Genomic DNA, 26,885 nt, shown 5'->3' on the forward strand with positions numbered 1-26,885 from the left:
CGATAAAGAAGGGTGAGTTTTATTTTTACTGGTGATTCTTACCTCAATTGTCCACTAGATTTAGTTTATATTTGCCTATGTGGTAGACATTTTAAATGTGCCAAGATTTAAAACAAAAGTTACAACAGTTATTAAGCTTAGTTTATATTCTATCATATTTGCTATTAAATTTTACCTACAATTTGTTTCTATTGTTTCTACAACCTTAAACAAAGTCTTTGGTAAATAGCATTTAATAGAAATTACACTTGCATGCAAAGTACATTATGTTCTTCCACAAACTTAAAATCATTTTCCTGAGTTTAAATCCACACAGCTCTTGCTTTGACTAGGCGTTTTAGTACAATTGCCTAGAAATTCTTTTTTTTTTTTTTTTTTTTTTTTGAGACAGAGTCTGGCTCTGTTGCCCGGGCTGGAGTACAGTGGCCGGATCTCAGCTCACTGCAAGCTCTACCTCCTGGGTTCACGCCATTCTCCTGCCTCAGCCTCCCGAGTAGCTGGGACTACAGGCGCCTGCCACCTCGCCTGGCTAGTTTTTTGTATTTTTAGTAGAGACGAGGTTTCACTGTGTTAGCCAGGATGGTCTCTATCTCCTGACCTCGTGATCCGCCCGTCTCGGCCTCCCAAAGTGCTGGGATTACAGGCTTGAGCCACCACGCCCGGCCGCCTAGAAATTCTATTTGGAGAAAAGCTTATCTGACACTGGCTCTCTTCTGGATCCATGCTATTCCTAAGCTGCTATTCTGTGCACATTTATACCCATGTTCTTTGTTATTTTTCTTTAGGATTCCAGACACTTGAATTTTCTGACATCAGAACAAGCTCTGGCTGATTTTGCAGAGTTAATCAAACACTTGAAAAGAACAATCCCAGGAGCTGAAAATCAACCTGTCATTGCCATAGGAGGCTCCTATGGTGGCATGCTTGCAGCCTGGTTTAGGATGAAATATCCTCATATGGCAGTTGGGTAAGTGCATTTATACTGGACATGAGTGTTTCTTAATGATTATCAAGGGAAACGTAGAGATTCATTTTGGGTGAAACATGTTTCATTCTATTACACTGAGATTTCTGGCTTCTGTCTCATTAACAGCTGTGTTATTTTTCTCACTATTTTTATTATAAGTTTCAACTGTAAAACTTGATTTAGATGACATATATATATATATATTTTTTTTTTTTTCTTTTCTTTTTTCCTTCTTTGATTTTCTTGTCATTTAGAGCTCTTGCAGCTTCTGCCCCTATCTGGCAGTTTGAGGATTTAGTACCTTGTGGTGTATTTATGAAGATTGTAACTACAGATTTTAGGAAAAGTGGTCCACATTGTTCAGAGAGCATCCGCAGGTCCTGGGATGCCATTAATCGACTCTCAAATACTGGTAAGCTTTAATTAAGAGAATGGAATTGTGTGTTTATTTAGCCTTTCATTTGTTAAATTCAGTAGTTGTCACTTTTTAAGTAAACATTTTATTAAAGTATAATGTACATACAGAAAATTATACAAATCAAAATGCATAGCTTGATGAATTTTCACAAAACAAGGACACAGTGTAATTAGCATTTAAATCAATAAAGGGCATTGCCAGCATCTCAGAAATCTCCTTATGCCTTTTCAGTCACGACCTCCATACCTACCCAGCAAAAACATCCTCACTTCTAGAACCATAGGTTAATTTTTACTTGTTCTTAAATGTTTTAGTAATTGGAATTACATAGCATGTCTTTTTTTGTGTCTACTGTCTTTTGCTCAGCACTGTTTGATAGATACATCCATTTGTTTTACTTAGTTGTAGTTTATATAGTCTTGTTCTATGGTGTTCCTATTTATTCATTTTAGTAGTATCTTAAAAAGGGAGAATAATTCTGCATACTAATTCTGGTAAACTCTATGAGGATAGGCAACTTGTCTGTCATGGGATTCTCCAGTTGCTCTAAAAATATCCTGGGAGAAGGGGTATAAAAGATTGAGTTTTCGAAAATACTATGTGAAGAATAAATTATCTGTAAAGCCATCTGTTGACCAGTACTTTTTAGATTCCAATAATGTGATTCTATTCCCAGGCAGTGGTTTGCAGTGGCTTACTGGAGCCCTTCACTTATGCAGCCCATTAACTTCTCAGGACATCCAACATTTGAAAGACTGGATCTCTGAAACCTGGGTGAATCTGGCAATGGTGGACTATCCTTATGTATCAAACTTTTTACAGCCTTTGCCTGCTTGGCCTATCAAGGTAATAGGAAAATGTCCTCTCATAATTTTTAATAGCATACTTCTCTTTTTTTTTAAATGTGCATACTCTGACTTTCTGCATCAGAGAAAGTCCCAGTGACAAAGGGGCTCTGGCGTTGGTCAAACTTGAGCTGGAATCCTGGGTTCTGCTACTTTCTGATTATGTGGGCTTGGACATGTTACCTAGCTTTTTTGATCCTCAGTTTCCTCATTTGAAAAATGGAGATAAAATTCATTGATTATAGAGTTGCATGAATTAGAAATAATACCAAAAGTTGCTATTAATGGAATAATTAATATGTGCCAAATCCTGGGCTGTGTGCTTTGCATGCACAATTTATTTAATCTTTGTGATATGTGTGTAACTTCCATCTATGTAATACATGGTTGATGCTTAATAAATGGCAGTCATTATGATGGTACTACGATCTAGTCAGCTGCGAAAGCATTGCAAGTGCTGCCCACAGTGTGAAGAGTGACCCCCATGCATCACAGTAGAGTGGAAAGAACATCAAATTAGACTCTGAAAGTGAGGTTTTGGTCCAGAACTGCCGCTTCACTTACCAACTGTATGATCTTGGGCAAGGTGCTTTTCTTTCCTCATCCTCTGTCTTCCTCTGTGGAATGGAATAACAGCACTTACATACCAAATAGGGTTGTGCTGAGAATCAAATAAAATGTTGGATGTGAAACACTTTGGAAATATAAGGACACATTACAGTATAAATTTTAAGGTTCTTTTCATGGCAAAATTCTTTATTGTGTATGTTCATTTTAAGCATTTCTTTATAAAGAACATTCCTCTTAGTTTTAAAAACAAAGGCTGGCCAACTTGATGGTTAAATTTAGAGAATATAACTGACTCTTCAGCTAGAATGAGTGTTGGAAGTGAAAATAGAATTGGTGATATAGATCTGGGTTTCAAATGCACTTTTAATTTAACCACCCCTTTGAATTATTACATGTATACCTTGCTTAAAATTTTGTGACTAAAACAAGTTCATTTGCTATTATATTTCTTAATTTAAAAAGCAGAATGACCAGTGAGTGTCTTGCATATAGTAGGCCGGAGGTAAATATATGTTCAATTAGATTGAATTTTGATAATACATAGTTGTTGAAAAGAGCAGATCATGTTTTATGTTAGAAAACCTAAATCAAATCCAGCACTTTGGGAGGCGGAGGTGGGAGGATTGCTTGAGGCTAGAAGTTTGAGACCCACCTGGGCAACATAGTGAGACCTCATCTCTACTACAAATCAAAAAAATTAGCAGGGCATAGTGGTGCCTGCCTGTAGTTCCAGCTACTTGGAAGGCTCAGGCAGGATGATTGCTTGGGGCTGCAGTGAGCTGTGATCATGCCACTGTACTCCAGCCCGGATGACAGAGCTGGATCCTGCCTCAAAAAAAGAAAAGTGAAAAAAAGAAAACCTGGACCAAAATGACAAGGAAAAACTAAATCTAAGCTAGTTCATCTCCATAAACATCTATGTGCTAATAACACCTTATCTGTCCATATTATTTACTATATACAAAGCACTTTCATGTATGCTGTCTCAATTCTTATAAAAGTACTGTATAGAAAAAGAGGTATAATCCAAGATTTTTGGAGAGGAAATTAAAGCTCAACTAAGAGGTGTTGGAAGTAGGATTTGAACTTGGGTCTTCACTGTTCCGAGCTTATGCTCATCTACTGCATTGCACTGGATTAGGAGGAAACTTGCCTGAGGGTTGAGGGGGCCATTGCTCACAGTGAGACATCTGTCAGATTTAACTCGGTATCTATCTGTGTATAAGGTGAGAATTACATTTGCATCTTTATTCTCATTTGAAGAATGAATGAGTTGTCAGATGATAAAAACATATGGAAAATTCTCTCGTTATTAAGAACAGAGGTTGACAAACTTTCTCCATTTAAAGGGCTATATTTTTAGGCTTTGTGAGCCATATGATTTCTGTCACAATTACTCAACTCTGCTGCTGTAGCATGAAAGTAGCCATAGATAATAAATAAGCAAATGAGGATGGCTGTCTCCAATAAAAACTTATTTATAAAAATAGGTAGTGGGCTGGATTTGGCCTGGGGGTTGTACTTTCCCAACCGCTTATCTAGAAAAAGGCTGGAGAAATATAGCTGTTTAATGTCAGTTGGTGTAGCACAATTTGGAATAGTGAGAAGTCTAACTGGTTTTCTCCCTACCTCTTCAATGTTCATTCTGGGATATTTTGCTGTTCAGTCTTAACATGTGAATAAATATTTTATCCTTTGTTCTTCTAAATAATTACTCAAAACCAGCAGAGTATACCTCAAATATTTTGTCATCTATTTTTGATTTACTGCAATCCTTTTATCCTTTATATATATGCATTATAAAAGTTTATTTTTAAGATAAGATATCTTTAGGTCTTTCCCTCACAATCACCCTTTACTTCTTTTATCCAGGATTAATTCTTGTCATTCTCTTCAGTTATTTCTTACTGACATTATCCTTTCTTTTGACAGATCAAGGAATTCTTTATTGCATGTATTTATGATTCTGTTTCCAGCCTGCACCCCCACCAGAGGTAATCTTATCTCTTGCCCCTTGCTGGAGAAATTCCATTGCCTCTGTTTCCAATTTCATCCTATAGTTAGTTACCCATCTGATTTTCAGAATTTTTCCACTATGTCTCCCTCCCAAACTTGTAGCTTCAGATCACTTTCTTTCACTGTTCATTCTATTTCTCCTTTTTTGACCCCCTCTGTGTTCTCCCAACCCACTAATCCCTGGAACACAACCCAGTTGGGGACCGCTCTTTCACTTGGATAGTTCCATTTAACCAGAACTCCTCCTCCCTCTGATACACTTCCTCCTTTTTAAAGGGCTGACAAACAGGCGTCCTTTTCTGAGTCTGTAACTCAGGCTTAGGATGGTGAGATAATATGTAACAGTTGGGTTATGAAAAAAAGCAGGTGATTTCCAATTCTGTCTGGGACCTTGTACAGTTCTGAAGGATCCATGGGCAGCGACTAAATGCCATTTTCCGTGTCAATTCAAGTATCGTTCCTTTTAATTTGTCTTTGGGCTTTGCACACTCAGACTCCATTTGCTTTTGTTTACTGTTAACAGAAGCTGCAACATTCATGCAGAAATAATCATGGACTTGGCTGGTAGAACACAAGGAAGAAGAGAAAAGAGAAACAGAAAACCCCTCTGTCATTTGACTGTTCTGTCAGCATGAAAACTGCTAGGTCTCTTCTTAGCTTAAAGAGCAATTTTAAAGGATGCTGTAATTTGTTAATTTTGGAATCACATTTCAGCTGATAGCTTCTCAAATATTTCAGCGTAGGCTTCTGTGAATGTAGATAGATATAGTGAAATAATGACATAAGATGGAAAAATCTCTTCCGTTTGTCTTGGTGTTTGGTAATGTATGCGACCTCTCTGGGTGGTTTAAGCGGTTTAGGTGCATTCTATGAAAAGGGAGCTTTTAATGACAAAACTAATGTGATTATCTGAGTGAGTGTGAGGGGTATTGAAGCCTTAGAGAAAGAAAATCTGTTAGAAAAGCTGAATGTATCTGCTTAATCCTTTCTCTAATGTGGATGGACCATGCTCTGAGAGGAGATTGGTCTTTTTTTTTTTTCACCCAACTTATCTTCTTTCCTTCCTCTGTTAAAAAATTTTCTTTGACCCTCTTTTCCTTCTCTTATTTAAATGTGTACTCTCATAGGTAGGAACACTTAAAACTTTTAAACAAATCATTATCTTTACTTTGTCTGGTGTATGTGGGATTAAAGGGCAGAACCGAAATAGTTGGTTGCAGATATGATTAGTTTGGTACTAAGGTTGCATGAATGTTCTATTTTCTCAACTATTTCTATACACTTTAAAACTGGAATGAGTAAAATGGACTTTCTAATGCTCTTTCTGTTTCTTGAATGTTCATCTTTATTCTAGGAAATGCCTCATATCACTCTACTATTTTACAGGTTTGTTGTTGTTTTTTTTTTTTTTTTTTTTTTTACTATTACATACTTTTGAGGTTTTATGATTTCATATTGCCACAAAATTCATTCTAAGTTTTTGCCAAAACAAATAAACCTAGAAAAATATAAAGATGATCTAAGAATTAGAAAAATTGTTTTAAAAAGTTATGCATGAGACAGCAGGTATATTTCAGCATTGTATGTGTTATTTTTCTTTTAGCTTTTAGTTGAATATGTGTAATATAGTTACAGTGGTTGGAAGCTCCAGAGAGTCTGCATTTGTGTTTTTTTCTTTTCTCTCTTTCTTTCTTTCTTTCTTTCTTTCTTTCTTTCTTTCTTTCTTTCTTTCTTTCTTTCTTTCTTTCTTTCTTTCTTTCTTTCTATTCTATTTTATTATTTTATTTTTTGAGAAGGAGTCTCGCTCTGTCTCCCAGGCTGGAGTGCAATGGCACGATCTTGGCTCACTGCAACCTTTGCCTCCCAGGTTCAAGTGATTCTCCTGCCTTAGCCTCCCGAGTAGCTGGGATCACAGATGCCCACCACTGTGCCCAATTTTTGTATTTTTAGTAGATACGGTGTTTCACTCTGTTGGCCAGGCTGGTTTCAAACTCCTGATCTCAGGTCATCCACCTGCCTCGGCCTCCCAAAGTTCTGGGATTACAGGTGTGAGTCACCGCACCCAGCCTCTTTCTTCCTTTTATTTATTTATTTTTTTAAGAGAGAAGGTCTCATTCTGTCACCAAGGCTGGAGTGCAATGGCAAGGTTATAGCTCACTGCAGCCTCGAACTCCTGGGCTCAAGGGATCCTCCCGCTTAAGCCTCCTCAGTAACTGGGATTACTGTATTTGAATCCCAGTTCTGCCACTTCCTTGCTGTGTGGTTTTGGGCAAGTTTCTTAACCTCTCTGTGCTGTAGTTTCCTCATTTACAAAATGTGTTTAATAACAATTGTAATGCTTATTAGGGTTGTTATAAGTATTTCATAGCATCTGGTGTAAAGTAAAAGCACTAAATTGATGCTAGTTATAAGTAATAACAATAGCTATTTTTATTATGTAATATTGGGAAACCAGATGATTATACCAGGACTTTGTGGTCAACATCTTGATTGAGACCTATATTCATAGTACTTTTTTTCCCCCCACATCAGATAGGTAATGTGCCGACAGCATAACCAGGTTTGAGGGCGGTCCATTTCACATGTAAGCATGAAAACCCAAACATACGCTTTCTACATTCATAGTTTTTAAATTGTGTATCTGTAGCCAGACCTCTGAGCTTGGTTTTTCTTCTGTGAAATGGGAATGATCATTATATGGTGCTCTCTGGGTTACTGTGAGGAAAGAACCTGCCCTCAAAGAATATATGAGTTGTACGAGCAACCTCAGTCCCAGCTGTTCACGTTTCAGTGCATTTACAGTATGTGCAGGAATGACACGCCTTATGTAGAAATTGTTTAGAAGAAGCCGTTTGCTAGGGCTCACAAAATAAATAGAATGTATAGTTCAGGGGTACCTGGGTGTTGAGTATTTTGGACAGGGATGGTTGGCCAAGACTCTTTCCTTGTTGTCTGATTATATCACAGCCTCTATGTAAACAATCAACAGGCCAAGTGCTTGCTTTTATCACGTGGGTAATATCTGCAAATTATCAGGGTTAAGCTAAAGTATTATATGAGGTTGAGACAAAATTGTTGATATTTGACTGTTTTTGATTTATACATGTGAGAATTTTATATGGTTCAATTTAATATTTATGTACTTTGTGCATCCTACAGTTCTTTGATAAAAGTATGTGAATATCTCCTTTTAAAGTACTCGTCTTTTTTTTTTTTAAGAGATGGAGTCTTGCTCTGTCACCCAAGCTAGAGTGCAGTGGTGTGATCATAGCACTGGAGCCTAGAACTACTGACTGAAGCAATTCTCCCACCTCAGCTTCCTGAGTAGCTGGGACTACAGGCATGTGCCATCATGCCTGGCTAATTTTTTGATGTTTTGTAAAGATGAGGTCTTGATATATTGCCCAGGCTGGTCTTGCACTCCTGGCCTCAAGCGATCCTACTCCCTGGGCCTCCCAAAGTGGTGGGATTACAGGCATGAACCACTCTACCTGGCCTTGAATTACTATAGTCTTTAAACAAGCATGAGAATAGTGCCGAGGTCTTGCTAATATGACTTCAGTATTTTTTTGAAACTTCATTCACTATGCTACCAAAATTGTTAAGGAAGTGCAAAGAGATATTAGAGATTCTGTTTTTTAATCCTAGAGGATGATGCTTGGACTCACAAAATCTTTGAGTTAGAAAGGAACTTTAGAGTTACCTAAAATAAAATTTCCATAGTAATTTCGCAAATATTTTGCAAAAAAATTTTAAGTGACATTTTTCAGGCTTTCTATCTAGCATACTTCACTTCCTAGTAGAATTAAAAATCAGCACATCCTTTCTATAAGACAGTTTGACATGACGTACCAATGGCCTTAAAAATGTTGATCTCTTTTGAGCCAGTAATTTAAGAATTTATCTCAAGAAAACAATTAAGAATATATGTAAAGATTTAGCCCCAAGGATATTTATTGTAGCCTTATTTGTAATGATGAAAGGTTGGGAATGACCCAGTTTTAGGGTTGCTTCAGCTGTTTTTCAGCTCCCCATCCCGATTGCTCTCTTCTAGATTTTCTAATGTTGATCGGTGCCCTTCATAACTTGTATACAAAGCTGGATCCAGTACTCCAAGGGTGAGCTGACCTCACAGAACACAGTGCCTGGGGAGTGCCCTTAATCTGGACTTGGAATCCCATCATACAGAGGCCAAGTCTCTGACCATGATGTTCTCTCTGTGTAACTGGGGCTGCTGAAACCCAAGTATTGTCAGCCAGTGCCGGTCTCCAGCCATGCTTGTGTCTTTTAAGAAGTGACAGTAACTGCTATTTGTGGAGATGGCTATTCATAGGGACTCCTTTTCTTTGCCTGACAGAGGCCCAGTGTTCTAAGCTCTAAGAGGGGCTCTGATGCCAGCATGTGAGTCACTCACTTGCTACTGTTCTTTTCCAGAGTTTTGGGCCACTTGTTGCTCCACATCACTACCTCCTCTCCCCCTGCCCAGCTTACATTGTCGCCCTGCCCTATCTACCATGCTGTGCTTGTACATAAGGTGCTTCTCTGCATTCCGTGTGTCTACATTGTACTTTTGTGCTGCATTTTGAAGGAGCTGAATCGGCTGTTGGTGTCCAGGTTCAGGAAAGAATGCTGATCAACTTTTGGCAATAGATGGTTTAATATATCTTATGATTGTTTCTTGATTTCCATATTGTCTTGAGTTATAGCCTATTGGCATATTTCCTAGGAATGTTTTCTGAGAAAAGTGCCATGCAAATGTTAGGTATTTTTTGACTTACCATGAAAAATCAAGAGTTGTCAAAATAATAAAACACTGTTTTGACTTTTAATTTTTCGTCAGTTTGCATTTCCTTATTGCTTTAGTCTTTATAGGTTTGTGAAGCTCTCAGTTTAGCTCAATTCTGTCTCTTCATGTACATCCTAAACCCTGGTATTCCTTATTCTTATGACCTCACAGTTACTTTGTAAAGGCATATGCAATTATTTGAACATCTTAATTTTTGACTTTTCTCACATTCAACAGTTCTAAAAACTTTTGGCAATGATGCACACTCCATCTTCCTTTGGAAAGTCATATTACATTTGAGCATGTTAAAAGTTCTGAGAAATCCTCTGAAAGTATATAATAATAACAGCCAGTCAGGAAAACTGTTCACGTTTGCTAATATACAGTTCCTCAAAACTATTTGACTGGGAAACATTTTTCCACAAAGTACCAATTAACATTCCATGGAAATATTGTTGTGCAGAATATATCTGGGGAGAGGCATTGAATTTTCCTGAAAATTCATTTTCTCGTTTACAATTTTCCTTTTTTTTTTTTTTTTTTCCACTGGCTGTTGGTGCCAGGCAGAATTGTGATGAAGGGCTGGGTTTGGTTGCATCCTTTCTCAATACCCTCCTTTCCTGACTGGGAGCGTGCCCCCAGCCCAGGCCTTGTTACGCCTGCTGCCCAGAATCTCTCTCCCTGAGGTGGGGTAACTGGGCTCCTTTCCGGGCTTCTTCTCTGGACTAGTCTCTTTTTTGTCAGGACTGGTCTATTATATATATAATCTTTTCCATATGAAATGGGAAAGGACCAGGTTACTGAATTCGTGTCAGAGTCAATAGAGATTCAAACTTACTGTGTTTTCATTGCCACTGGGGCTATTTGTGGTTTTTCAGGTGGACACTTCCTAAGCTGTGTGACATAATGGATAAGATGAATATTTCATAACCAGAGACAGCTGGGGACAAATCTAGGCCCTATTATTTACTAACTGAGTGACCCTGAAGATGACTTAACCTAAGAATCAGGTTTTTTTTCATGTAAAATAATGGACAATCATCTATCTGATAGGATTACATGGTGTATTGGTTGGAAACCCAGGGCTTAAAAATTACTAGCTGTTGTTGTTGTTAGTATTATTCAGCTATGATTCCATTGCCGGTTATTTTTCTCCAACATTTTATTATGAAAAATTTTAAACATATGGAAAGTTAAAATAATTGGATAGTGAACACTCATAAACCTAACATCTAAATTCAATAAATAACATTTTATTATATTTGATTTGTCACATATATATTCACCTATCCATCACTTCATGTATCCTTTAATTTATCTTATTTTAAAATGAATTTTAAAGTAAATTGCAGACATCTTCCTCTTAAATACTTCAGCTTTATTATCATTAATGAGAGTTCAATATTTGCGTATGGTTCTTTTGGTGGTGGAGGGATGAAATCTAGATACCATGAAATGCACAAACTATATCATTTTTCATGTAACCCTATTAAGGTATAGAATATTTCTGTACCCAAGAAAGTTTGCACTGGCTCTGTTTAGTCAGTCCTCACCTTTACTCCTAAACCTGAATATTGTCTGATTTTTATAGCTAGGATTCCAGGCATGTTTTGTAGGATAGTGATAGGAATATTTGGGAGCTGGGGAGTTGCAGCATATGCTTTTTATCACACCATGGATGCTGGAACTTGGTATTGTTTTTCCATATGAGATTTTATAAATTTTGCATTTTTATAAAAGTATAGTAATTCATTCAGCAAACATTTACTTACCAGATACCTTGCTAAGTACTGAGGGAGACATTCTGGAATCAAGTGAGTGAAGTAGAGCACTATAGAGGCTCTAATAAAAATAGGTACAGGGTATAGGAGGCACCAAGAAGGGAGAGGTTTAGTTCTTCTCAACTTGGAAACATAGGCAAGGATGGCCTTGAAGAGGAGGTGATATTTGAGCTGAGTGTTGTAAAAGATGAGTTGGTGTTTGAAGGCATTAGTGGAGTGGGAGAGGAGTTGGAAAACGGTGTTTCAGGGTGAGCAAGGGCAAAGGGGAAGAAGGAGCCTGGTGTGGTAGGGAATGGTTTTCCTAGGCTGGAGCAAAGGCAGCAAAGAGGAAGCTAAGGTGGTAGGTGGAGAGGACTTTGCATACCATGCAAATGACTTTGGTTTATTTTTATAGCCTAGGGAGTAATTGAAGAGATTTATTCATTTATGGAGGGGATTAAACTCAAGAGAGAAATTGTTAAACAATGCTGTTAGTAGCTTAAGAATATTTTATGATCAGATCAAAATCATATTTCTTCTTTGTTATTAAACTGTAATTTTATTCATATTCTGACTCTTTCCCCATTTATCTTTCTAAAATGACAGGTAGTATGCCAGTATTTGAAAAATCCCAATGTATCTGATTCACTACTGCTGCAGAATATTTTCCAAGCTCTGAATGTATATTACAATTATTCGGGCCAGGTGAAATGCCTGAATATTTCAGAGACAGCAACTAGCAGTCTGGGAACACTGGGTTGGAGCTATCAGGTAAATATATATAATTTCCCCAAGTGGAACTTACTTTTCACGGATACAGTTGTGCTGTAAAAAAAAAAAAAATCAGGGTACACAAGATTTTGTCATCTAACCTGGATCCAGTTTTGGCTTCTGTTACTTTATGCTGTGATACTATGGACAAGTTCTCTTGTTCATTCATTTGTTCATTTAATAATCACCAAATATATATTGAGTTCTTACCATGCGTCAGGCACTCCTCTAGGTTTCAAAGATACAAACATAAATAGTACATGATCAAATATAGTGTAGTGAAAAAGTAAGTAATTAGTATTTCAATAGATCTTGGTAAGTCCTACAAAGGAAGCATTTTATAGACATATAAGAGAAAGGGAGTCTAATTTGTCCTTCATCTGCATAATGAGACAGTAATAATAATAATACTTTCCTTCCAGAGTTGTTTTGAGGGTTAAATATGATAATAAATGTGAAATCAAGCAGTTTGCAGTGAAGGGATATAATCCTGACTTCCGTGGCTTCTTGATCAGGTCTTTTTAAGAATAATGAGAGATTATATGGCACGGAAGTAAAGAACGGGGCTTTGAAGCTGCCTTGCCTGAGTTCAAACCCTGCCTTCACTACTTACCAGCATTATGACTTTGTATTATTTATTTAACCTCTTTTTGCCTCATTTTTCTAATTGGATTCTCTCTTGGTTTGCTTTTTAGGCCTGCACAGAAGTAGTCATGCCCTTTTGTACTAATGGTGTCGATGACATGTTTGAACCTCACTCATGGAACTTAAAGGAACTTTCTGATGAGTGTTTTGAACAGTGGGGTGTGAGACCAAGGCCCTCCTGGATCACTACTATGTATGGAGGCAAAAACATCAGTTCACACACAAACATTGTTTTCAGGTGAGTTTTTACTGTCCAAAGATAAACTTCAGTTGGTGGAACATTTGTAGAATATCTGAAAAAATAGAACCAGGAAAATGCTGGACAATAGAACAATATAGAATACAACAGTGGTACCTGTCATGTTTTCCTATGCCTTGAAAAAAAGGATGCTGAGAAGAGATAGAATTTTTTGCTATATTACCAATGTGCTTTATTAAAGTCTTAAAAATCAACAGCAACAAAATTTTTAAAATATTAAAAAAAAACTCTCCAGCACAAAATAAAGCATCATCCGCTGTTCTCAGTTTGTCTTATTATTGTTATGTTGTTGTTGATGATAATAAAAAATTTCAGTATTCAACACTTTTGAAGTGCCCACTTCATTCTGTTCCAAGTACTAAATGAGGCACTTTAAATAAATTACCTGGTTAAATCCTCACAACAACCCTGTGAAGTAGTTCTTCTAGGCCCTTTTTTACTGTGAAGGAAACTGAAAGTCACTGTGTTCAATCACTTGCCAAAGCTCATCCAGCTTTGTTTTAGTTACTAAGTGATAAAGCCAGCTTTCTATCATGGCCTGACTACAAATCCCATGTTTGTTTTTCTACATTACACTGCTCCTTAAGAAGTCACATAGTTGCCACTGGTTCACATTAGAGTTAATTGAGCAGACTCTATGTGTATCTGACTGGGACTTCAAAATTTCCATGTTTTGAGTTGAACATTAGGTTGTCAGCTGTTAAAATAGCAACGAGTTATTCAAGAATTTCCCCAAGTCTATATAGAAATATCTGTTAACCAGAGCTATTTTTAAAATTGTAAATGTCATTCTTTTACAAATTCTTTTATTTGTTTTAATTTTTATTCTTTGAAAAAAAATCTGTTAAAACTTTATCTTGCATTTTACAGAAGTCTATGAATGATTTTTAAAAGGTACCTCCTTACCCCATATCACATTTCTCTGACAGTTGTTAAAGTAGGCAATGAGTATATCACCAGCTTGAGCATCGGCATCTTGCAAGGATTTCAGACCAACCAACCACTCACCAAAGAACTTGGCAGCTTTTTAATCTTGTTTTTAATACAATGGTAGGTCCACTCTGATGGCATACTTATCCAGCCAAATCTCTACAACACACTTTGCAAAATCAGTGATTAGCAAATTGGTTAGCTTTGGCATGCAGCTGTGCTTATTTGCCCATGACAGCCTGGTGTTGATACTGGCAACAGAACATTGAGAAGGACAACTTTTGCACTATAAGAAATAGAGTCGGGTACCCTTCTGCAGGATTGTGTCTGGTGATCAGCATGTGTGACATCACCTTAACAATTCCTTGATGTATCAAGGGCTAGTTTCCTCGAGCCCTTTTATGAGGCACTACTCTGTTCATAAGGGTGGAGCCCCCTAATTTAAATGACATATTTCTTGATGTATCTCCTCAAGACATTTTCTGTTTCTGTTGGAATCTCCCTTTGATTACAAGTTGGTTATTACTATCTATAGAACCACTTGTACCCAATTCAGCCAACAAAAATGCAAGGAGGCTGGGTGCAGTGACTCACTCCTGTAATCCCAGCACTTTGGGAGGCCAAGGCAAATGGCTTGCTTGAGCCCAGGAGTTCGAGACCAGTCTGGGCAACATGGTGAAACCCCATCTCTAGAAAATATATAAAAATTAGTTGGCATGGTGGCATGTCCCTGCAGTCTCAGCTACTCGGGAGGCTGAGGTGGGAGGATGGCTTGAGCCCAGGGGGTGGAGGTTATAGTGAGCTGAGATTGCACCACTACACTCTAGCCTGGGCAATAGAGCCAGATATTGTCTCAAAAAACAAAAACAAAACAAAAAACACCAAGAAACATAAAAACAAAACAAAATAAATGAAAAAAATGCAAGGAAATGTTTGGGCTGATTATGTAATAGTTTACAGATGTCCATAAAGTCGACGAAAGGAGTTTTCTTCGTTCCTACTTGGATGACCTGTGGAGGTTTCATGGTGAATTTCCTTTTCTTTCAAGCAACCATATCTGGATTCTTTCCCCTTATGATGTTGAACACATGATCCAGCAGCTCCTCATATGTGCAGTCTCTTTCTGAGCCTACCTCGCAGGGCCTATCTGATTACTGAATGAGACAGCATCGTCTTTTTGCTGTTTTCATCTTCTAGAGCTGTATCTTTTTTTTTTTTGAGACAGTCTTGCTCTGTCACTCAGGCTGGAGTACAGTGGCGCCATCTTGGCTCACTGCAATCTCCGCCTCCCAGGTTCACACCATTCTCCTGCCTCAGCCTCCCAAATTACTCCCAAGTAATTTTTTGTATGTTTAGTAGAGACAGGGTTTCAACCATGTTAGCCAGGATGGTCTCGATCTCCTGACCTCGTGAGCCATGTGACTCGGCCTCCCAAAGTGCTGGGATTACAAATGAGCCACAACTCCCGGCTAGAGCTGTGTCTTTAGATTCCATCCTCATCTGGGAACTTGACATTCTTCTTTTTATTGCCAAGCATAATGTCAAGGTCCTCCTCTGGTTCATCTGGTTCTTGAACATCACTTTCAATCTTAAGATCCTTTACAACTTCTTCAGCTTTATCAGTATCAAATATCTTTTTTTTCCCTTCTTTTTCTTCTGAATAAAGAAGTTCAGGTCATCTAGAATATCAGAAACTTCTTTTTTCCTACTGTCATCTTCATCGGCTTCTACATCTTTGTCTTCAGCTGGCTCCAGTTCCTCTTCTTGGGCTGGTTTTTCTCTGGTTGTGTATCCCCTTCCTCATCTAATATAAAGGAGTTTTTCTTTTTCTTCTTGCTCATAGTAGGATCAAAAACTGTCTCATCCCCAGACATGTCTGTGGCTCAAGTGGGCTCAGCACATGGGAACTCGGACAGCTCAGCCCCAGGCCCCTGGTAGCATTGCTGCTCCTGCCAGTACCTCTCCGACCACTGTACTCTACAAATTCTTTTAAATAAGAGTCAAATTTGGCCTTTGGTATGTAGTCAAAAGTTTTTAGGGATGAGGAGAGCTGTTTGCCTGTACGTTGACTCTGAGTTTAGGCTGGTAGCACTGCCCACTTTGCAAAAAAAGGTCTCTGACTCATTAGACTCATTCTATTTTCTCTTTTAATTTTTAATTTTTATTTTTATTTTAAGTTCTGGGCGGGGTAATGTGCAGGATGTGCAGGTTTGTTACCTAGGTAAACGTGTGCCATGGTAGTTTGCTGCACCTATCAACCCATCACCTAGATATTAAATCCAGCATGCATTAGCTATTTTTCTTTTTCTTCTGAGATGGAGTTTTGCTCTTTTTGGGCAGGCTGGAGTGCCATGGCACAATTTTGGCTCACTGCAACCTCCGCCTCCTGGGTTCAAGCTATTCTTGCCTCAGCTTCCCAAGTAGCTGGGACTACAGCTCACCTGGCTGTAGAGAAGGGGGCATATTTTGTGAGAAAAGTCAGTGGGTAGGAATTAGAGCTCCATGTAAGAAACTTTTAGCTCAGTGTAGGCCGGGCGCGGTGGCTCAAGCCTGTAATCCCAGCACTTTGGGAGGCCGAGACGGGCGGATCACGAGGTCAGGAGATCGAGACCATCCTGGCTAACATGGTGAAACCCCGTCTCTACTAAAAAAAAGTACAAAAATCTAGCCGGGCGAGGTGGCGGGCGCCTGTAGTCCCAGCTACTCCGGAGGCTGAGGCAGGAGAATGGCGTAAACCCGGGAGGCGGAGCTTGCAGTGAGCTGAGATCCGGCCACTGCACTCCAGCCCGGGCGACAGAGCCAGAGTCCGTCTCAAAAAAAAAAAAAAAAAAAAAAAAAAGGAAACTTTTAGCTCAGTGTAAGAAAGGACTTTCAGGAAGAGCTGTTCAAAGGTAGAGTGAGCTGTCGTAAGCTTTTTTGATTCTCAGTTTTATCCTCTGTGAAGTGAGAATAATAATACCACTTACCCCATAAAGTTGTTGTGGTGCATCAAAAGAGCTCATCAAAGTACTTGGCCCAGATCTGGCAAATATCTACGCTCAAAAAATATTTGTTGAATGAATAAATGAAAGTATACTCGTCACCTTGCCCTTTATGTTCTAGCCACAGGGAACTGTATACTTATCCCTGAATGTCCTTTCTCATCCTCTTTTTCCTTTTTCCTTAAGTTTCATACCTTCTCCAAGAAATATTCCATAAGGGAGGATAGGTTTCTACCTCCCCCTTACTTCTAGTAGCACCTGTAAGTACTGCTTATCACTCCATGTGGTAGTTACCTGTTTGTGTTTCTATCTGCCCCATGAGATTGTGAATTTATCACTGGCAGGGACTTCATCTTAACCATCTCTGTATCTTTAGCATTTGCTACAGTGACTGGCACATAATGAATGCCTAGTAAATATGCCTGTTGTTGATAAGGATGATGAATGAAATACACAGCTCAGGAAGGCTTCAGAAACATGTGAAAGTTTAAAGGCAAGACTGTGTAAAGATGCTGGTTTATCTTTTTGCAGTGGCAAGTCTACTTTTACAAAGAAATCTTTTTCTATAGTTTGCTAGGTATGAGAAATACAATGCAAAAATTTTTAAGTTATCAAAAAATTCAAAATTCTCCTACTTTTCTGAAGAAAGAGCACTCCCAAAGTAAAGGAACAGCCACAGGTGTGTCTGTTCTGTGTACTTCATGGCCACTAGCTATAAAATGTTTCTGGTTGCTGAGTAAGAAGGTGTCCAAGCATAGGCATGGGCAAAGACTTCATGACTAAAACACCAAAAACAATGGCAACAAAAGCCAAAATTGACAAATGGGGTCTAATTAAACTAAAGACTTCTGCACAGCAAAAGAAATTATCATCAGAGTGAACAGGCAACCTAGAGAGTAGGAGAAGATTTTTGCAATCTGTCCATCTGACAAAGGGCTAATATCTAGAATCTACAAGGAACTTAAACACATTTGCAAGAAAAAAACAACCCCGGCCGGGCGCGGTGGCTCAAGCCTGTAATCCCAGCACTTTGGGAGGCCGAGACGGGCGGATCACGAGGTCAGGAGATCGAGACCATCCTGGCTAATACGCTGAAACCCCGTCTCTACTAAAAAATACAAAAAAACTAGCCGGGCGACGAGGCGGGCGCCTGTAGTCCCAGCTACTCGGGAGGCTGAGACAGGAGAATGGCGTGAACCCGGGAGGCGGAGCTTGCAGTGAGCTGAGAGCCGGCCACAGCACTCCAGCCTGGGCGGCAGAGCAAGACTCCGTCTCAAAAAAAAAAAAAAAAAAAAAAAAAAAAAAAAAAAAAGAAAAAAACAACCCCATCAGGAAGTGGGCAAAGGATATGAACAGACAATTCTCAAAAGAAGACATTTATGTGACCAACAAACATGAAAAAAGCTCATCATCACCGATGATTAGAGAAATGCAACTCAAAACCACAGTGAGATACCATCTCATGCCAGTTAGAATGGCAATTATTAAAAAGTCAGGAAACAACCGATACTGGAGAAGGTGTGGAGAAATAGGAATGATTTTACACTGTTGGTGGGAGTGTAAATTAGTTCAACCATTGTGGAAGACGATGTGGCAATTCCTCAAGGATCTAGAGCCAGAAATACCATTTAACCCAGCAATCCCATTCCTGGGTATATACTCAAAGGATTATAAATCGTTCTACTCTAAAGACACATGCACACGTATGTTTATTGCAGCACTATTCACAATAGCAAAGACTTGGAACCAACCCAAATGCCCATCAATGATCGACTGGATAAGGAAAATGTGGCACATATACACCATGGAATACTATGAGCCATAAAAAAGGATGAGTTCATGTCCTTTGCAGGGCCATGGATGAAACTGGAAACCGTCATTCTCAGCAAACTAACACAGGAACAGAAAATCAAACACTGCATGTTCTCACTCATAAGTGTGAGTTGAACAATGAGAACACATGGACTCAGGGAGGGAAACATCACTCACTCGGATCTGTCGGCGGGGCAGGGGTTGGGGAGGGATAGCATTAGGAGAAATACCTAATGTAGATGACGGGTTGATGGGTGCAGCAAACCACCGTGGCACGTGTATACCTATGTAACAAATTTGCACATTCTGCACATGTATCCCAGAACTTAAAGTATAATTAAAAAAAAAAAAAAAGAAAAAAAAAAGAAAGTGTCCAAAGAGCCCTGTGGAAAGTATCTTAATCTTCATTTCCAGGTTTCTCTCCTTAGTCTGCTTCACACAAATCCAGGTGTGATTGCTTTTCTGGTTGGGAAGGTTAATCTTTAATTGTTGGATTGGAGATTTTTCAGTTAAGGCTTTGAAGTCAGGTAGACCTTGATGCCATTTTTCTTCTTCCCTAAATTAGCTGCATGGCCTTGGGCAAATTGCCAATTCATATGACTTAGGAATAATAATGAGTACCCAACAGGGTTGTTTCAAGGAACAAATTATTGTGGAAATAAGCAACAGAGATTTTGTCTGCTTTGTTCACTGTGGAGTCCCGTGCCCAGTCGGTGCCTGATATATAGCAGGCACTCAGTAAACATTTGTTTACCTGTTAATAGTCTCATTACAGCAATTCTTTTTTTATTCCACAGTTGTTTTTTGGGGGGAGATTTATTTTCTCTCCCAACTTGTAGACATTATTTTACCAACAGTCATTCTCAGTTATTTTAGTATAAATCCAAAAGGGAGTCCCTGAGGAGCTGGTTAGTTTAACATCATTTCTCAGGCAAATTAATTGTTGCCAGTGACTAAGTGAAGCTCCCTGTTGGGGAAATTTTACCCAGGCATCTAGATCCTCTCATGAATGCCAGTTTTTTTTTTTTTTTTAATAGATTTCCCAATGACTGGTTTAGTTTTCACACATCTAGGACCAAGAAATTCAAGTCCATGTGCATCTTAGGTCTCTCAGCAACTCCAAACACTGTTGCTAAGCCACTAGGCTATTTCAGATGACCTTTTAAATCAAATGCAGTTTGCTTATTATGTGGCTGTTGGGATAGCTTTTTTGTTTTGCAAATAATGGAGAATTTCCTATCTGCGTTGGGCTTGTCAATTTGGAATAACGATTAAGGCGATTTATTAATTTAAGAGAATCCAAATCCTTACGTAGTTTACTTTAAAAGTTTACCTGGTAGTTGAAAACTGAGGCTTCTGTTTTACATGAGTTTTTCTTTTTGTTTTTAATAAAACCAAAAAAGCACGCTTCTAGAGTGTAGTTTTTTTTTTTTTTTTTCCCCAAGAATGATGTTAAGTTGCAATTGAACAGAGGACAATTTTTATTTTATTTTATTTTATTTTATTGAAACAGAGTCTTGCTCTGTTATCCAGGCTGGATTGCAGTGGCATGATCTCGGCTCACTGCAGCCTCTACCTCCCAGGTTCAAGCCATTCTCCTGCCTCAGCCTCCCAAATAATTGGGACTACATGCATGCGCCACCACGCCTGGCTAATTTTTGTATTTTTAGTAGAGGCAGGGTTTCACCATGTTGGGCAGGCTGATCTCGAACTCCTGACCTCAAGTGATCCATCCACCTTGGCCTCCCAAAGTGCTGGGATTACAGGTGTGAGCCACCATGCCTGGCCAGGACAGGCAATTTTAAATTGTATTTCAAACACACATATACTTAAAGTACCTAATTTTTTTTTTCTCATATAATTTGTACATTTACATTTTCATGATTTATTTGCCTCTTGGTGGTGGTAATACTTATTATGCTTACAGAATATGGTAATAACTATAATGACATCACACGTTTGTGTAGTAGTTTATTTATTTTCACATATATTATTTGACTTGGGCCTCACAATAGTTCTATCTGAGAAGGGTATTATCTTTCTTAAAAAACATTTTATTTTCTATAATCCACGTGAGAATTGAGGTTCACAGGGATCAGTAACTTACCCAAAGTCATGCAGCTAATAAAAATGTACAACTTAGATCTGCTGTGAATGAATTCATTGTTCTTTCCACTATTAACACATAGCTGAAGGTCAGTCTCTTTATATTTGTATTAATTGTTTATATGAACTTTTCTTTCCCACGTAAAAAGTACCAAAGTGATTTACAGCATGTTTATGAACTTGCATATGTGTATTTATAGATGTCTATGATGGGCATCCAGTATGAGGCCACAGCCAACTAGACACTTTTTAAGTTCATTCAGTAAATTTTTTGGGCCTCCTATTGTGAGCCAGGTCTGCTTCTAGGAACTTGGAGATGTAGAAATAAACAATATGGACAAAAATCTCTGCTCTCATGGAGTTCTAGTTTGAGAGATAGGAAATGAAACAAGATAGAACTTATAAATATGTTAGAAGGATATAAGTGACAAGGAGAAAAAAGTAAACCGGGGAAGGAGACCGTAAAATGTCATAGGGAAGGAAAACAGTTGAAATATTTTATTAGAGTGACCAGGGAAGACTTCATCAAGGGGTGACTTTAAAAAAATGATATAGAGGAAGTAAAGGAGCTAGCCATGAAGTTGGTGGAGTAAGAGGATTAACTGAAGGCAAAGGCCTTGAAAGAGAAGTGTCCCCAGCCTATTCTTCAGGTGGAGTAAGGTCAGTGTGGCTGGAGTGGGGTTAGTAAGTGAGAGAGCAATAGGAGGTGAAATCAGGGAGGGAGCAGAGGGCCCGAATTATGTAGAAACTTGTTGGTTCTAGTAAGGACTTAGGTTTTTATTGTGAATGAGATGGGAAAACTTGGAGCTTTTTGAGAAAAGGAATGACATTATCTGGTTCAGGTTTTAACAGGATCAGGTTGGCAGCTCTATTGATAATAAATTGCAGGGAGACAAAGGTAGAGGCAGGAAGGTCAGTTAAAAGGCTGTAATAGTAGCTCAGGCTAGAGATAATGGTGACTTAGATTAGGGTTGTGCAGTGGAGGTAATGCAAAATGGTCAGATTGTGGATATATTTGAAGATATAGATGACAGGATTTGTTGACAGATTGTGTGGTAAACAATGAGAAAATTAAAGAGTGAAACCAAAAAGATTAAAGAGTGACATCAAACTTTTTGACCTGAACAATGAAAAGGATAGACTTCCCATTGACAGAGATTGGGGAAGATGGCAGGAGGAGCTGGTTGGCATTTGGGGAGCATCAGGAACTGCCAAGTGTCTAATTTGACTTCCATGTAAAAATGTGAAGTACACAGTTGAACTCTGATTCTGAAGTTTAGGGGACAATCCTGGCTAGATACATTATTTGGTAGTCATCTGTATATAGGTTGTATTTATAGTTGAGAAGTTTTTTGATGATTATGCAAATTATGGGAATAATTTCATGTATTTGATAATGTGAGCTTGAAGATTTTTTATTTCAGGCTTTGTAAACAATACCAGCAAAATGGAGTTTGCATTAAACAAATATCAGGACACACATAAAAATGTCCTATAAGTGATTTCAAGTAGTATGTAGGTAAAGATATGCCAAGAGGTACCATTTGAGGGGAAAGTAATCTAATACATGCCACGGGCGGAATACTCAGATTCAGGTATTTCAGTGACAGTTTTTTTTCCTGAGGAATCTGTTTCCATGAGATTAGGTAGATGAAAGGCAGACCTGGGACTAGAAGCAAAGTATGTCTGATCCCAAAGCTCATGCTCTTCTTACTTTGCAGCACACAAGAGAGCGTGAGCTGTCGACTTCCAACAGCAGTCATGGTTCCACTGAATTGCAGGGTAGTATAAAATTAAGCATTGGACTAGGGTTTTTGGAACTGTGCTTGAATCTCAGATTTGCTAAGTCAAATGATTTTGGCAAGCCTTTTAAATTCTCTGGGCATTAGTATTCTCTTTTATAAAATAATTGTAATTAAACCTACTTCATAGGGTTGTTACAATGAACAAATGTGAAAGGCTTTGTAAACACGAATGCAATCTATGCATAATATGTTATACTAGCGAAAAATTTGATTTAAATAGTATCAAGAATAAAATGCTTTGGAATAAATTTAACAAAAGAAGTGCAAGATGTATACATTGGAAACAAAGAAATTAAAAATTGCTTCCTTTAAATGGAAAGACCTCTCATGTTTATGTATTAGAAGAATTAATACTATTAAGGTGACTATACTCCTCAAGTTGATCCATACATTCAATGTGATCTCTATCAAATTTCCAGTTGGCCTTTTTTAAAAAAAAAAAAAAATAGAAATCGACAAGCTGATCCTGAAATTCATATAGGAATATATGGGACCCAGAATAGCCAAAACAATCTTGAAAAGGAAGAACGAACTTGAAGAACTCACACTTCCTGATTTCCAACTTACTACAAAGCTACAGTCAATACAGTGTGATACTGGCATAAGGATAGACATATAGACAAGTGGAAGAGAATCAGGTGTCCAGAAGTCAAACCTTACATGTATGGCTTACTGATTTTCAACAAAAGTAGCAAGACAATTCATTGAGAAAAGAATAGTTTTTTCAACAAATGATGATGGGAAAACTGGAGATCCTCATGCAGAAGAATGAGGTTGGCTCCCTATTTCATACCATAACATAACAAATCGACTCAGAATAGATCAAAGGCTTAAATGATAGATCAAGGGCTAAAATGATAAATCTCATAAAGGAAAACATAGGAATAATTCTTCTTGACCGTGGATTAGACAGCAGTTTCTTGGTTACCATACCAAAAACACAAACAATGAAAAAAAATAGATAAATCGACTTCATGAAAATGAAAAACTTGTGCTGCAAATGATACTATCAAGAAAGTTAGAAGATAGTCTACAGAACGGGAGAAAATATTTGCAAGTCATATATTTGATAAGGGACTTGTATCTAGAATAGGTAAGGCTTTGTAAACAATACCAGCAAAACGGAGTTTGCATTAAACAAATATCAGAACACACATAAAAATGTTCTGTAAGTTATTTCAAGTGGTATGTGGATAAAGATATGCCAAGAGGTGCCATACAAGGGGAAAGTGATCTAATGTTTGCAATGGGCTGAGTACTTAGATCCAGGTATTTCAGTGCCAGTTTTTTCCCTAAGGAATCTGTTTCCATGAGATTAGGTAGATGAGAGGCAGACCTGAGACTGGAACCAAAGTGTGTCTGATCCCAAAGCTCATGTTTTTCTTACTCTGCAACACACAAGTTAAGAGAGTATGAGCTCTCAGTCAAAAATAAAAAGATATATAACTCTAGTTAAAAAATGAGCAAAGATATGACTGGGCATTTTCCCAAAGAAGATATAAAAATGGCCAGTCAGCACATAAGATGTTTATACACCATCAGTCTCTTGGGAAATGCAAATTAAAACCATAGTGAAATAACGTTTAATACTTACTAGCCTAGAGTGTCTAAAATAGACAGATAATAATAAGTGTTGAAGATGTAGAGAAAGTGGAACCCTCAAATGTTGCTACTGGGAATATAAAATGGTGTAGCCCATTTGGAAAGTAGTCTGGCAGCTAATCAATAGGCTGTTACCGTATGTCCTAGAAATTCCTAAAATTCCTAAGTATATGCCTAAGAGAAGTGAAATCATACATCCACACAAAAACTTGTATGTGAATGTTCAAAGGAGCAATACTCATTAACCAAAAAGTGGAAACAATACAAATGTGCATCAAATGATGAAGAGATAAATAAAATATGATGTATCCATACAATGAAATATTATTTGGCAATAAAAAGGAACATGTACTCATTCATGCTGCAACATGGGTGAAACTTGAAAACATTATGCCGAGTGAAAGAGACCTGTTCCAAAAGACCACCTACTATTTAATTCCATTTGTATGAAATGTCCAGAATAGGCAAATCTATAGATTCAGAAAATAGACTCATGGTTTCCTGGGGCTGAGAGCAAGGCAGGAAGGTGGGGAATGACTGCTAATGAGTATCGGTTTCTATTTGGGGTGATGAAAATGTTCTAAAATGGATTGTGGTGCTGGTTGCACAACTCTGAGTTACTAAAAACCATTGAATTGTGTATTTTAAATGGACAAATTCTGTGGTAGATGAATTATATCTCAACAAAACTATTCAGAAATATTATTAGGGATGCTCTCTGTGGTTGTATTGGATTTTTTACTCAGTTAAACTAAATACTCAGTTTTAGTGACTGATTATCTTTACATTATTCTGAGTTGTGTTGTGTGAACCAGTCGAGACTAATAACCTAGTATCATTTCCTTAACTTTAAAGCTGATGTAAAATGAAGATTTTTGTGTAATGCCCAAATTTTCAGATTCCAGATCCCAGTGACATTTTTCAGATCTACTATCCTGTTTCCCAAAGTACTGTACTGTATTGGATAAAAAATGCAGACTCCTCCTTTCCTCCCTCCCTCCCTTTCTTCTTTCCTCCCTTTCTCCATTCCTCCCTTCCTTAAGAAAATGAGGTTTCACCATGTTTCCCAGGCTAGCTGGGCTCAAGTGATTCACCATCTTGGCCTCCCAAAGAGCAAAGATTACAGGCATGAGCCACTGTGCCCGGCCTGTTATCTCCATTTTACAGATGAGGAAACTGAGTCAGGTAACTTGCATTATATAACTTTTGAATGATGAAATCAGGATTGAAATTAAGGTTTCTAAATTTCATATCCCAGTATAATCTAGGTTGATTTATGGGAACACCTCCTTCAATCATCTCTGTTTCCTTTTTTTTTTTTTTTTTTTTGCACCTGGTTACAGGAATATTGCAAAACTCCAGTATGAATCATCTCTCCATATGATAAATTAGGTCCTCAGATCAAATCCCCCAGGTTACAAGTTTATAATTTTAGGTGTTAAACATATAATAGGTTTCTCCTAGCTTATCTTTGTGTTGATATGAAAAACTAACACCTTTATTTTTTCTTCTGTTTTTCACTTGCAGCAATGGTGAACTAGACCCCTGGTCAGGAGGTGGAGTAACTAAGGATATCACAGACACTCTGGTTGCGGTCACCATCTCAGAGGGGGCCCACCACTTAGATCTGCGCGCCAAGAATGCCTTAGATCCCACGTCTGTGCTGTTAGCCCGCGCCTTGGAAGTCAGACATATGAAGAATTGGATCAGAGATTTCTATGACCGTGCAGGAAAGCAGCACTGAGAAACTTTTGATTGTTTTCAGTTTCTTGTTTTATGTTCTCACCACCACATTCCCATTCACTTTGGTTTTCTACATGTAATTACCTTCTCTTGTTTATCATTAGATTTGATGGGGCCAAGGTTGAGATAGAATAGAGGGTGATGACGGTAAAAGCAACTGTCCCATGAATGTGATTTCCTGGGTTCTCACTGTCTTTGCACCACGTCTAGGAAGAATCTTCTTGATAACTCTCCCACACCATCAGTGGCCTTCATAACTGGAGCAGAGTTCCTGATTGCTTTTCATAAAGAGGGAGAGTTACTTTCTTTGTATCTCTGCAAGCAGAGATTTCTCTTTGGCTTTGAGGTTGAAGTCTCTTTAGCCCATTTGTAAGTCCCCATCCCTACCCTACACAAAGTAAAAGCAGAAGATAGATAAAAAATGATGTAATTGCAGCTGGTAGGATGTCTGGTGCCAATGCAGGAAGTGAGAGCCATTTCTTTTGTACTGGATTTAATGACTTTGAACTGTGCTATAAATAAAGAATACAGCTGGACCTTATACCTGTGTGTTGCTTCTGAAGCTCACTCCGGCTCCGGCTGTTGGGAATGCTGTGTGCACTGGGCTTAGCTGGTTTTGGAAAGTCCTTTAATTTTTTCTCTTCCACTTGGCAGCTTTTCTTAGTTCTGGGATGTTGGCCACTGTGGTACTGCCAGTAAGAAATCTGGCCTTTTTCTGCTCCATTTCTCTTTGTTTCTAAGGTCAGTTTTGTGGTAATTTGATTGAATTCTGCCAGTTTAGGAAAATGACTCTGTTTTGTCTTTTTAAATCTGAGCAAGCTTTATGCTGTAGTCACTAATTACATTTCCATAAGAAGCCTTTAAAAATT

General features: G+C 38.2%; 1 protein-coding gene, 1 non-coding gene and 1 pseudogene across 2 annotated transcripts in view; 1 reads left to right on the forward strand and 2 right to left on the reverse strand.

Moving 5' to 3' along the window:
• Nucleotides 1-26,557, forward strand: part of PRCP (prolylcarboxypeptidase) — an 82,067-nt gene extending 55,510 nt beyond the window's left edge. Inside the window, exons 4-9 of the mRNA XM_010362877.2 lie at nt 786-967; nt 1,222-1,379; nt 2,062-2,231; nt 11,969-12,133; nt 12,829-13,016; nt 25,801-26,557. Of these exons, the coding sequence (XP_010361179.1) occupies nt 786-967; nt 1,222-1,379; nt 2,062-2,231; nt 11,969-12,133; nt 12,829-13,016; nt 25,801-26,017 (1,080 nt within the window). The 3' untranslated portion in view covers nt 26,018-26,557. The remainder of the gene's footprint in view (nt 1-785; nt 968-1,221; nt 1,380-2,061; nt 2,232-11,968; nt 12,134-12,828; nt 13,017-25,800) is intronic.
• Nucleotides 7,343-7,443, reverse strand: LOC115893800. The gene has a single exon (XR_004053849.1). It is a non-coding gene; the product is annotated as a small nucleolar RNA U13 (small nucleolar RNA).
• LOC115893575 lies at nt 13,996-15,841 on the reverse strand (annotated as a pseudogene).
• Nucleotides 26,558-26,885: the final 328 nt, after the last annotated feature.

Source organism: Rhinopithecus roxellana, chromosome 15 (assembly GCF_007565055.1).
Source record: "Rhinopithecus roxellana isolate Shanxi Qingling chromosome 15, ASM756505v1, whole genome shotgun sequence".
NCBI classification, from domain to species: domain Eukaryota; kingdom Metazoa; phylum Chordata; class Mammalia; order Primates; family Cercopithecidae; genus Rhinopithecus; species Rhinopithecus roxellana.